The 13,897-nt window shown below is 34.7% G+C and overlaps 2 protein-coding genes across 2 annotated transcripts; one reads left to right on the forward strand and one right to left on the reverse strand.

Moving 5' to 3' along the window:
- Positions 1-1,053: 1,053 nt before the first annotated feature.
- On the reverse strand, positions 1,054-8,265 carry LOC21407236 (serine/threonine protein phosphatase 2A regulatory subunit B''beta). Its single transcript, XM_010103914.2, has 13 exons — positions 7,857-8,265; positions 6,861-7,103; positions 6,583-6,688; positions 6,405-6,504; positions 6,090-6,195; positions 5,777-5,867; positions 4,800-4,941; positions 4,459-4,606; positions 4,184-4,293; positions 3,816-3,972; positions 3,243-3,368; positions 2,996-3,148; positions 1,054-1,803 (listed from the first exon to the last, which is right to left on the reverse strand). The coding sequence occupies exons 1-12, from the start codon at positions 8,004-8,006 to the stop codon at positions 3,008-3,010; spliced, it is 1,620 nt and encodes a 539-aa protein (XP_010102216.2). The 5' UTR covers positions 8,007-8,265; the 3' UTR covers positions 1,054-1,803; positions 2,996-3,007.
- Positions 8,266-9,642: 1,377 nt separating this feature from the next.
- Positions 9,643-13,458, forward strand: LOC21407237 (protein prenyltransferase alpha subunit repeat-containing protein 1). The gene is made up of 10 exons (XM_010103915.2): positions 9,643-9,966; positions 10,446-10,769; positions 11,019-11,129; positions 11,460-11,550; positions 11,766-11,834; positions 12,088-12,165; positions 12,446-12,541; positions 12,706-12,756; positions 12,916-13,128; positions 13,228-13,458. Exons 1-10 carry the CDS (start codon positions 9,878-9,880, stop codon positions 13,336-13,338), a joined length of 1,233 nt encoding a protein of 410 aa, XP_010102217.1. The 5' UTR covers positions 9,643-9,877; the 3' UTR covers positions 13,339-13,458.
- Positions 13,459-13,897: the final 439 nt, after the last annotated feature.

Consider the following 13,897-nt stretch of genomic DNA (forward strand, 5'->3'; position numbering starts at 1 on the left):
TTAAATTTTTTAACAGAAATACTTATAAATGCCCCTAAACTTTGTCACTTGTGTTAATATGTCCTCAAAACTTTAAAATGTACTTGTTTTGCCCTCTGAATTATATTATGTCTCTAACTTTTTTCCCTCTATCTTAATTTTATCAGTTTTTAAACGAAAATATTGATATGACCATTAAATTACTAATTATCTATGATATTCGATGTTTATTGGATACCTTATCCTTTAAAAATGTTAGTTAATCATCAATTCTCAAAAGATTAGTTTATTAGAGGCAATAAAAAAAGAAAAAAAAAGGGGTAAATCTGTATAATGTAATGAATTTTGTTCGTTTTTTAAAAATTATTTCACATAGATAGAAGTGCTCGACATAAAATATATTTATGCTTTATACATATATAGCATTTCTAAATTTAAATGCATTCAGGTCATTTATATTGTACCTTTTTTAAAAAAAATCAACACAAACCTTAAGAAACCCATTAACTTAACAAACTTTAATGATTAAATATCATAGATAATTAACAATTTAATGGTCATATCAACCTTTTCGTTTAAAAAATTAATAAAATCAAAATGAATAGAGAAAAGTTAAAGACACATCATAATTCAACAGGTAAAACGGGTACATTTTAAAATTTAAGGGCATATTGATATAATTGACAAAGTTCATGAAGTGTTTATAAGCATTTCTGTTAAAAAATTTAATGGAGTTAACCTTAAAGGCATGTTGACACAAGTGATAAAGTTCAAGAGGCATAACATACACATTTTTAAATTTAAAAGATATGTTAACACAAATAACAAAATTCAAGAAAAATTTATAAAATTTATCCTCTTTCTTTTTTCTTTTTTTGTTTTTGCCAATTTTTAGACTAGGAGAGGCTTTTTCACCCTATTAGTGGGTAATGTATATAGTTTTAAAAAAATAGAACTGTTAAATTAACTTTTTAATAGTCCAATCCACGAGCTTCCATGATAACAATTTAAAACGCGGAACACACCGTTGAGAAGTTAACCCAAGGGTATCAAACGGTTCCTAAAAATGCCTTCCTATGATAGGGAACCGAAGTACTGTGTTTTTTCCTTCAATAAAATTTTGCGATAGGTTTTTTGTTGTTTTTTTTTTTTTTGGCTCGGAAAATTTAGTGATATGTTTGTTCGGTGTTGTTATCACTTACCATGAAGGAAAAACATGGAAAACGTACACAAGAACCGAACACATAACTATTAAACATCGAAAATCAATTGAGAATGACCAAAGACCGATTCAAAATTCCTAGACACAAGAAACATACTGAAACCACCAAATAGCTCTTTTTTAAACGAAAGGTGTCTAAAGAACCAAGCACTAGCTAAAAGAATTTTTTTTTTTTTTTTTGTGCAGGAGAAAAAAGAAGAGGAAAAAACTAACATAGCTGATAACTTACAACTGGAGGTTAAATATTGTTGGGGGGGAACTAGAAGAAGGGGTGAGAGGGAGGAATTGAGTGTTCTTAAATACTTTAATCTTGGCTCTGTTTAATCACCTCTCAGCAGACAGCTAGTCCTCCTGCAACTCGTATGATGCAACGGCGGCATCCACCGTAACCGATAATAATGTGTGGATGAATGCACATGAAGATCTGAATATTATTACTGCTGGCACATGACACCTCCCATACTGCCAACCTCAGAGTTCCCGTTTGAATAGGGTTGTAGTTGTCTACACTTCCAACGGCTGATCCTATGAGTTGACAGCAGTTCCTTTCTCGGATGGCCAGTTCAAAGATGAATTAAGAAATTTTAGTCAGAACTTAGAACCTGCAAGATTGCAAGACCAATATAAATCAAAGCGAGTTCAAGAGAAGAGAACATGTCCAGGAGAAGAACTTTGCTCATTGCATATGAATTTTGAGTTTACAGGGTTCTTAGCATTGGCATCTCAGTAGCATTGGCATCTCATTGGCATCTCAGGAGAAGAACTTTGCTCATTGCATATGAATTTTGAGTTTACAGGGTTCTTAGCATTGGCATCTCAGTATGCATCACAAGAATGAAATTAAATCTATAATCTGTAACATACATAAAAGAGCCAAACTCTCTTTCCATCTTTCCTCTCCATTTTTCACTTGTCATCTCCCACTTTTTTTCTGTTTTTTATTTCATTTCTTCTAAATATTCTTTTGTTTTTGCTTGTTTCTTTTAAAAACTCTTCTAAAATTTATCTGCTACAGAGTGTTTTCTTTTTTTTTTTTTTGAATATTTTTTTCTCGTTTTACTCCTATTAAAATAATTTCTTTCAAATTTGTGCTTACTCAATTTTTTTTTTCATTTTTATTAAAATCACCTTTACATTGTTATTATTTTCCTAGCAAAACTTATAGACAAATGCTCTTTCTCCTAAAAATGCCATGTGGCAGCCCATCTCCCTTCCTTTTTTTACCTTTTTACATTTTTAACCTTTTTTCATTTTTTAAATATTTTATTTTGTTTTTTATATTTTTTATTTTTGTGAATGTTTTTTTGTAGTTTAATTTTTCGTACGTGGAATATTTCACACGTGCCTCAACTAGTAAATAAAAAAATACAGCATGTGTATGAATGCATGCACCAAAAGTTCATGATCTTGTTTCAGGACAAAATAAACTACTACTATTCCCCTAATGAAAAATCTTTATCAATGCGGAGTACTTTAATGAATTTTTTAGCATCTGCGGATATGATAATTATCTTGTTCTCAGTGCTCTCATCACATGATTTGCGCCGAGGAACAAATAAATACCATTCAGATTGCTTTATATGAACTATATCAGTTAGAAAGACTGATAATTATCTTGTTCTCAGTGCACTTATCACATGATTTGCGCTGAGGAACAAATAAATACCATTCAGATTGCTTTACATGAACTATATCAGTTAGAAAGACTCTCAAGCACTTGTGCCCGATCAGAGACCATGCCATTACTTATAACAATTAAAAGAAAAATCTTGGTAACGGCTGTAAGCAGCTTACTTTTTAATGAACTCAGAAGGGAGCCTCAAGTGATTCGTCCCAAACTTCAGCGCTTCCGTTGGAGGCATCTTCAACATCTTCTTCCATAGAAAGTCTAATATATTCTCTATGTGCAAACCGATCCCACTCTGTCAAGGTTGGATTTTCACGTTCCTGTTCATACCACATCACCATCAAGCCCAATACCAACAATGGGAATGAACTGGTTCTATAAGATGTATCAAGTTTAATTCGGTGTCTCATGTACCTGGCGGATAAGAAATGGATCACGAGTTTCAAAGGCCATAAACTTATTGAGATTGAAGAGAATATTGAATACACTTCCTGAAAGTTTACAGCCTTTCAAGTCACGGAGGGTAATATAGTTCTCGTTCTGCATGAAAATAACTCGATGTCAAACCACAATGAAACGATATCAACTAACAATGTTCAGAGAAAGAATTATTAAGAGTTGGCTAGTGATGATCCACTGACATCCTCAAAAAACACTCCTACCATCTACTATGCCCAGTCAATAACTACTTTAAACAGCTTCTCGCACATGCATGTTCCTCAATGAAAGGATAAAACACACCCTAAATTCACTCTCATACAATGTCCTTGAAAATAGAAAATCATTTACCAGACCTTTTTATGCCAGCAGCATAAATCAATCGCTTAAGAAAGGAGCAACAACGAAAAGTCCAGAAAATAAAAATGACACTAATAAGTGTTTTACTTAATAAAAACAAAACAAGTTTCCACCAATGCCATCAACGATTCAAAATTAAAAAAAAAAAATGAAAAATCAAGAAAATCGCAAAGGTACAGAATGTAAAACCTCTGGTCCAATCATGTCAATTATCTGGCATAATATATCCTCAAAAAGAACAGGCTCCTGAGCCATGCATTCCATTCGATGCAACTGCTCCTCATAAAAGAATTGCAGTTCATTTCGTGTTATAATTCCATTTCCATCCAAATCTATGCACTTGAACCTACAAGTCAAAGTCTGTCAGAAAACTATGCACTAACTAACGAATTATGGTAAGGTGAACTCCCTAAAGAGAAAGAAGATTTCTCGTTTAAGGCACACATTATTGATAAACATTCATTGCATTCGTGTCAACTGCTCAGATAAGCAGATCGACACAATCTATAGAAGGAATTTAACATTAACGAGAACAGATGAGACAAACATATACATACCAATACTCAAGACTGGGCTCAGACGATTTATCCTCCTCTGAGAGTATGAAGTAAACAAAATCTTCATATCCCATTTTTCCTTCAACTCTACTAGTAAACTTTCTTGGGATCTGACCAAAAAAAAAACCAATGAAAGTGGTAAATCAGTCTAATATGTAAATTAACGCAATTAAAGAGAACTCTGAAAGTATTTAATGAACAATAACTTTTGATTTTGTAGACAGCAGGTAATTTGGTCTACACTACAGAACAATAGAAATATGGATTGCACAAACCTGAGTGAATATTCTATCAACAATCCGATATGTAAGTGCATGGTTACCATATCTGATGAGATTCTCCTTGTCGATCAAGAAATCATGGTCCGCATCCAGCTCCCAAAATTTGCAGTATATAACATAAAAATGTTCATACGAGAAGTACCTATGGCAAAATAGTGTAAAGAAAAAAGATTTAAAAATCTAAGAAGATTAGTACCTGACATTTTGAGGAAGCATGCAGAAAAATCTATTCCTAGCCAAATGGAAAGTACTTGTACATTCTATATGAAACAGAATTCGTATGTTACGTGACCATGGGACAACAACTAGGACAAGATTTGATCCAGGATGCCTACCTCAAAACTTTGTTGATGTCCTCTTCTTCATCTGCATGTTGCATTGCATCAATCAAGTTTCCACGTTTCAACTCCCTGAGGGTAAGATGACCATTCCCAGCTCTATTTATGTAGTAAAATATCCTGTATATTACAGTTTCAGCTGGCCCATTGCAATAACATTCCATGAGTTAAAAATGCATCGCCAACAGGGGGGGGGAATTGTATCCATAAGAACAACAACAATGTAATTAGCATTATAAACACGACCGACACAATATCTCTTGAGTTAAACATTGTGATCACGAGAAAGAATTCAACTAAAGTATGATGATTGATTACGAGAAACGACACATGGAAAAGGACAGAGTTGTTTTGATACAAAAACTGAATTTTATGGAAAGGAGAAAAGAGGAAACTACAAATAAGATGACGAGATATACAAGAGAAAAAATTAATAATAATAAGAATCCGTTAGGCACTTAGGCCTGCTATTCGTTTCACATATGCAGAGCGAAATAAGAGTGTAGCAGATCAGTTAGTTAGTTGTGTATGGTCGGTTGGGGAATTATGAGTTATTTAGGCAAGTTGTAAGAGAAGGGGGAGCATTAATACAAAAATTAGAGGGTTTGCTGGCAGAGAACTCGTTGGTAATTCTGAGTTTAGCTCAGCTGGGGAGAGTTGAAAAGTCTCTCAAATATTGTCTCTTTTGAACAAACTTTAGCACAGTAATCAATAAAGTCGATTCATTCTTCCACTTTCTTTCTCTCATTTGATCTAGAATGCCTTAGCAGATCTAGTGTACTACCAGAATCCCCAGATTGGAAAATTATGAATCTCAAAAGTTAAGAGAATGAAGAGAATTTCTCCACGATTAGTGCCCGTGTTATGGAAGAGGAAACCTAATGTGATGTACTTGATGCACATGTCCGATCATTTGATAAAAGTAATAGGTCGTGAAAAACAGTATAAACTCTGTCAATAAGTAGAGAACGAACCATATCTTTCCTGAAACTCAGGTGTGCTCTGTAGGAACTCTAACCCTGGATGAGTTGCCAAAAGTTCTCGAAGCACAGGCTTAAAGTCCTCCTGTTGTCAGATCAAGGCAGAGCAGCATGAATTATGGTAATAGTTTAAGGGAGATCAAAAGTTGCTAATGAACAAAGTTCTTCAGTTCTCATCAAAATTTTTAATTCTAAATAACAATAATTTACTGGCTTCCATATCTCTAGAGATAGTAGGCTACAGTTGCACACTGGATACAGAAATACAGATAGAGAAACAGAAATATAAAATGGAAAAAGAAGAAACCTGAGTGAGGTACTTGAGATCAGGTTGCTTTAGAATAGTATATATCTGGGTAGCAATGTCCATAGTCAACATATTTCCGTTGATCCAATAATCAACAAACGCATCTCTATCAAAAAGTTACTTAGAACATAAGAAGAGAGTCATAGAAAAACAAAATAAACGTGCAAACTTATGAAAACCAACATTTAAATGTCCACTGCAAAGACTCATACGACGAAACACTTTAAAATCACTTATGCTTGATTTTCATCAATAACAAGTGGGAAAAAAAAATTAAAATTACTTTCACCAAACATTCACAAAAATTGCAAATACCTTGTTACAAAACCAGTGTTGCTAGCATCAATCTTTTTGAAAAGAGCTGTGGAGAAGAATGATGGCAGCTTGCAAACTTCCTTTGTAACAGATTTAAATTCTGAGATCCCAGGTAGAAAATTAATAACTCAGTTATCCGACTGTTACATATACTCATGTATCAATAAATGAATCTCACCATTTATCTGCAGCCCGTCCAAGTGGCCATAGAAAAACTGATTAATTTTATACAGACATTGTTCTTTTAGTTCATTTGTGACAGGACGCCCATTTTGAAAGTAAAACTGCAAGCAATGCAAGGGCACATGTTGGAAGTGAGCACATGACGTGTTCAATAACTAATTTAGTGATCGTACACCAAAAGAAAAGAAAAAAGAGGACAAAAAAGAACTAAAAGGAAAAAGTAGCAAATAATGCCACCTGATGATAGGAAAAATATAAGAGTTCTTCTCAAACCTGAGGTATCAATTCTTTAACTGGCTCACTAACTAGTTTCAGGGGAGAACCTAAATTAGAAGGGCCAGCCCTATGTTTCATTATGCGAGGGGAGCCAGATGTACTCCTTGGTGATAGGGGAGGTGCACTGCCCGCGGGAAACATGGAAGGCAAAGAATTGCCCGAAATGGCATGCGGACTAGACGAGTTTCCAGGGACATTCAAGGGACCGCCTGCTTTAGCATCGTTAATCAGCGACGTTACCTGCATTCAAAAATTTCGGAAACAGGACAAAATTAGAATATGCATCAGACATTAGCCTTGTAAAAAGAAGATATAAAATAAACATGCACTTGCAGGCAATTAATTAGCATTTCCAGCTTACAAGTCCAAGATGGCAAGTACATTAAGATCTTGTCAGGAAGAGTCTGAATTCAAAAACTATATAACAAATATCACAAAACAAATAAACTTCGTTTTCCTTTAGATGTCAAAGGGCAATTACAATTAATGTTTCATGTGTTAAAAACCTTATAAATAGAAGGAGAACAATTATCAAATAAGAGGTCTCTTCACCACAGGTGTCTGGAAAATTTTACCATCATAATGATTTCCCTCCTCTTTCGTGTTGGTAAGTGTTCTTCCTATATTAAAAAGCTTAACAAACCATCACTGAATTATCAATAATCACCAGAATTGCTTCTGAATTAATTGCATCATATCGAGGATAAATAACTTAAAATAAAAATTAAAGGATATACCCACAACGCCATATTCTCCTGATCATTAGGCTATTGAGAAACATTTCCATGAATAAGAACACAGATTCATCTCCAAGTTCAACACGCATAATCGCAATCAAATTCAGCAATCAAAGGGAAAATAGAAAAAGAAAACATAGCAATTCAGAAACCAGAACAATGCACCCGAAAGATTGGTTAAACTAAAAGAGTCATGACCAAGAAAACGCAAAACACTATAAATATTGATTTGCAAAGCGATGGGAGTAACTGGTACCAGCCGATTGCTGTCGGGAAGCGAAAGCCAATGCTCGAACAGCGTCTCGACGAAACTCGGATTCGATTTGAGCGCCAAAGGAGAAACCTCCGAAAGCTGAAACAACTCGGCGTCGAACGACGCCGCATCGCCCACGATTTCCATGCTCATCGAAACACATATACAGATCACCGAACCCTAGATTCAAAATCCGAAGCTGAGAGCGTTCACTCCAATGCCCAACCTAATTTATCAATACTTGTGAGTTTCGAAGAAGTGGAAGAAACCCTAGATCTTTGAGGGGCTTGAAAAGTCGCTTTGTTTCCTTATGGATTGAGGAAGGTGGATGTAATTGGGGAGAGAAACGGAGGGAAAATGAGCAGGAAAATTTCTTCTGAGATCGATGCAATTTCTGAGCGAATGAACTGCCGAATTGAAGAGAGAGAGATAAAAAGACAGATCTGTAAATTGACACATGAAATTGTGCAAATTTTTGGTCTCAAGTGGACACGTGTCTGTGTAATTTGTGAATTGCAAATTACAATTAGCCGCCAGTAAAAGCAAGATAAATTATTGGCCATTCATTTAGGGCAATGGTAATTTCATATACAAAAGTTCAAATTTCTCTATACTTAAATGGCTTTGAAAAAAAAATAATAAAGTAATGCCCGAGCTTAAACTAAATTCCATTCTTTAGCCTTTCTCATTTTAAAAGGTTAACTTATCAGGAGAAATAGTTTAATCTCTTTTAAACTTATTCATAATTATGTGTTTAGTCAACATGTGATTTATTTCGTACATTCGTCAACAATCCCTCCCTCAAACAAAATCCACATTCATCATAGCCCCTTCCAACTATGATCCATTTGTCTATCTTTCTTGACCTTGCCTACTACAAAACATGACTTGTTTATGCATATTGACACAAATATGACCTTTTTTTTACGGTTTAATTTCGAGTTGACGATAAATTAATCATTAACTTATTTGTGTTGTTTTCTTAAAAAAGATTTTAATTTCATTTGGAATTGACTCAGAGAGGTTTGTGAGCTCGAGCTGGAATAAGACGGTGAAGCTTTCCTTACTCTTAGCTAGTTTGGCTCATGTCAGTCAGTGGGTGAAAGGTGTGCTTCGCATTTAAGTGCTATCCGGAACCTACCTTGATTTATTCTTACTTGGATTTATTCTTACTTGTTTCTTGGATAAAAAAAGACATTATTTGGTTGGATTTATTTTCATCCTAGATTTTATCTCTTGATACTTTCTTTCTTCTCAAAAAATAAAAAATAAAAATCTCTCCCTCAAACTAAGTGCATCATCATCGCGTTGCCCCTCAAAACTGTCTACCTTCCTCGACCATGCCAACCGGAATATCACAACTTCATCAAGATTTTCATCGCATAAACACACCGCGTTGCCATAATTTTTCAACACGAATTTTTCCATCGTTGCAATTCAAGTTGGAGCGCTTCAAACTTCATATGATTTTTCTTTTTAATAAATTTTTTAGAGAAAAAAGTACGTTTAGGAACAAAGTATGTACCCGTTTTAAAATTTATCTTATGATTATAGACAAAAATCGACACAAAAAGCACTTTGAAGGTATTTTATTTATATATAGAAGTGTCCTGATTAGATTTGAAAAATAGGGAGACACTTCCAAAAGAGAAGTAAATAATAACAAACGACACGTCATTTCTTTATAGAAAACGACATGCTGTTTTTGGCTAGTACGACAACAAACAATATCGTACTGTCGTGATATATATTCTGTTGACTAAGATCTGTCTCCTTGGTTCTTTTGCTTCCTTTCCCAAATTCCCGTGTTAATTATTTCCCCTCAATCATTTTGCTTCTCAACCTCAAAATCTCAAGCCAACTCCTTCACAAAAATCTCGTCTATCTATTTGCAACCTTAAAGTGTGCGCGCACACACACACACCCATATATATATATTGTCTGGTTTTCTTTGTATTTTCTCGGCATCCAAACGAGAAAAGAAAGTTTGGCGTCATCATCAGCTTGTGTCGAGATTAAATAACATGAACGGACAAGACTCACCTTCTGAGGAAGTAAAGGCTCTCCATCTCTTAGATGAATTGGAGCGTATTTTAGAATCCGATCCTCTCATGTAAGCTCTCGACGAACAACAAACAAATTCGTTGTTTGTATATACCCATGTCTTTATTTATACGTAATTTGCGAGTGATTTTTTTTCCTATATGACATTGCATGCGCATTGTTCGATGAAATGCCAAGGAGAATCCTCTTTACTTAATTAATTGCCGGAGTGATATAAACACACAAAACTAACCACACGTGTACTCTACTCCTTAACTAACTCAGTACAAGCAGACTATTAGGGCCTGTTTATTTTTTAGATGTGATTTTATTGGAGAGTTTTTTATTATAATAAAAGGGTTAGATGTGACTATTTCTTTGAGTTTTTAACTATAGTGAAACTTAAATTCTAAACTCAAATCGGTGAAACTTAAATTCTAAACTCAAATAGGTGAGATGAATGAAGACTTAGTAAATTAATTACTGTTTATTAGCAACAACTCAAGAATAACACTGATGTTGTTACGTCATTCTCATTGTCTCATCTAGAGATGAAGTGGGGTTTATTCATCCGTCCCAATTCGTTGCGCTGAGTGAAGAGGCGAGTTCATCCGCAGATTATGAAACTTCGAGCTCTGGAGTGTTATCAAATGTCAATGCTTGTTTTTGGAATAAGGATCACAAACTGGGAATTTCGACGGTCGCTCTTCTTCCGCTGTACCGGGCAGCTAAAAGTGCGTTCATGGCTGCAATTAAACAGTACAAGGCGCTTAGCAACTCTTCTTCCCATGATGGTATTGAAAGCGAAGTTAGGACGCATAGCAGGGCTCTCTTGTTGCTAAGCTGCGATTTTGGTACTGCGTGGCATTCCAGGTTTTCTTTATTTTCCTGTTTGGTGTTGTTGTTGTCGTTGTCTTTTTATTTTTTTATTTTGTTTTAACTGCCTTATTCAATTTGGTTTAGTTCTAACGGCACTGGAACAACTTGCCTAAACATAGTAAAAACCATCTTTAAATACGTGCAAAAGTGCGGTTTTTCTAGAAGTTTAATGAAGTCCAATCAACTTTGCTTTGTGTATATCGTGATTCATGAAAGATACTCGTTTCGTGTAAATCCATGCAGGAAACTAGTTGCCTTGAAGAAGCATCCGCTTTCTATGTATATGGATGAACTTCACTTGTCAGCACTTGTTCTTTCGTATGCACCTAAATGTGAAAACGCTTGGAGCCATAGGTAATGCTAACGCACAAGATGTGAAAGCAGAAAATTTATGTATAATGGTGTCATGCCTTATAATTGCGACAAAAATGATGTTGACTTGAAGAGAAGAATTATGCGGAAATATGTTATTATTTATTGGCTGTGTGACCTTTTGTTCTTTAGTGTTCTTATTTTACTTGGATGATATATGGATTGATGACACCTGGCATAACCCTTTTTTTTCACTCGTTATGATGACAAGCTGGATATTGTTTTTGATCATGCAATGTCCCTTTAGAGTTTCTTCATATTTCTGGCAATGGTTTTGAATACAAATCTTATGAACCTATTAATCATTTCAAGGCGGTGGGTGATCAAATCAATTGCTGGAAGATGTCCAACTCTGCAAGAAATTTTGGGAAAAGAATCTGAGCTGGTTGAGAAAATAGCTGAGGTCTAACTTCGATTCATGAACTGTTCATTTTTTACTTTCAAATGTCTGTTTCAACCTATTTGTCTATAACATATGTCACATGTATTGATGTTTTGTGCCTGTTTTGTTATGGAATATGCGATTATTATCAGAACTGTTCCTTAAAGTTTCCCTAGTTGCAATTTCTTGTGGATGTTCTTTTATATTACATGTTACTTTTTTATTTTTATTTATAGAGATCAAAAATGAATTACCGTGCATGGAATCATCGATGTTGGCTGGTCCCTTACATGTCAACAGAACAGGTTAGATCTCCCTCTCTCTCTCTCTCTCTCTCTCTCTCTCTTTCTTTCTTCAAGGACGGCTGCTTTAGTCCTTAAACTGTAATTTCCAAATAATAGTAAGACCTTGGGTTTTAGTGTTAAGCACAAAGATGACAGATGTTTTGATGGTCCTTAACATGCAGCTTGAGTTTTCTACACGTGTTTATTGTGAGGTTTATAAATCTAAATGTGTGCTTTTTTTTTTTTGGTTAAAAATCTAAATGTGTGCTTACAGGTGCTACATGAGTTAAAGAAATCCAGAAACTGGGCGGGCTTGCATGTTGCTGATAATAGTTGCTTCCATTACAGAAGAGTGAGTCTCCTCATATGAAGAGAAGAAACAATATCCCTCCTTTTTCTGATGAGTAGAAATATTCTTATGACATAAAATGCCTCGAATTTTGTATTTTTTGAAAATGTTCAACCTATTCAAGTCATATGTTTTTATGACATTTTTAGCTCTAGAATTGTTAGTATTTTGCTATGTGCACACCTGCTTGGAGAGTCATTTATGTTTTGCTTATCAGTATCAAATAGGCATTATTGTAATCTGTTAGACTTCACCTTGTCAAGTATGTCTTTTATATGTGCAGCGGTTAATGCTTAAACTTTTAGATGACTCAAGTGATGAAGATAACCCAAAAATTGTGTCTTCTGGGTGTACCGTTGAAATTCTTCAATTGTTGAAGGTACAGCTTGTCTTTCTTGACTATGAAAAAACGATTACAATTTCATTGTAGTATGCAAGCAAGGCATGTGTATTTGACTTTGTCCTTGTCTTGTTCTTAAAATTCCATCCGTCTCTATATGCCACGTTTTTTTTTTTACTTTTGACAGTTTGGGTATGTGACAGGAGGAGCTTGACTGGAATGAAATGCTGATAAAGCTCTATGTTGGAAGAGAGGTATGTGGTTTTTGCCTTTTTGTTAGGCAAAAAAAAAAAAGGTTTAGAAAACAAAAGGAGCCTATCTTAAAATCAAGTTCCATGCAAAAGCTCTCAACTCTATTTTCTTTCAACTCTTTTCAAACCCAAGTTTTTTCACTACAGTATTAACTCAAGCAGGGTCTATGGCTTCATCGCCGCTTCCTTGCTCTAGTTCTGATAAAGCGTTTCTTAGTTCATCACGCTTCGATCGACATGAACAATGACTTCGGTACATTCATGGATAGTGAGTTGCACCTCCTCAGCTCCTGCTCAACCGTTCCGGATAGTCACTTTGAGGATCACGAATCACAAGCTTTATTCTCTGCTACTTATATGCTGTGGTTAGTGAAGGTAAAAAATATTTATCTTTAACATTTGAACGTTTTCATAATTTTACGTGTTCTCTCTTAAATTGAGTTGGTTTTTGGTCACTTACTCTTATCTGCACAGCAAATTCCTGAATTTCATGGGATTGGTTTCCTAAAGAAGCTAAGAGCAGAGAACTTGGAGTCTATCTTGAACAAGGCGTGCTCGGAAAAGTCTTTCCATTGGGACTTTTAAATTGTTTACCAAGAAGAGTCGTCATTATATTATTGTGAAAGGAGAACGACAACCTTTATATTGGTGCACATGTGTTAGTGTTGTCCTTTTTCCAAAAGAAGTTATAAAGATCAATTTTAAATGACATTTCTAACTTTCAGATTTTATTTCATTTCACTGATTCGAGTTTTCAGTTATAGGTTTCTATAGTAAAAAGTTTTCAGAAAATGTCACGTCTAACTTTTTCTGTTACAGTGAAAAGCTCTTAGAAAATGTCACATCTCAGCTCGAATTGAAAACTCGAATCTGCGAAGTGAACGAGACCGAAAGCTTAATTTTGTTTTGAACTTGCCAAACCGATGTTTATTCTACAGAATTTTAATTTCAAGTGATTCGAAATTTAATCTAAACAAGTTTGAAGCATGTTGAACAAATTTTGAGTCCGCGTAGGTCTAGAAGTCTAGAAATCTCGTTAGATCCCCTGAAGATAAAGAAAGTAATGACACAAATGTGCACTTTGATAATCTTGTGTCTAAATGTCTATTTTTTAACAATATTACAAAATGTGTGTCAGTGTGTG

The sequence above is a fragment of the Morus notabilis genome, unplaced genomic scaffold (genome assembly GCF_000414095.1).
Source record: "Morus notabilis unplaced genomic scaffold, ASM41409v2 Scaffold205, whole genome shotgun sequence".
Classification (NCBI taxonomy): domain Eukaryota; kingdom Viridiplantae; phylum Streptophyta; class Magnoliopsida; order Rosales; family Moraceae; genus Morus; species Morus notabilis.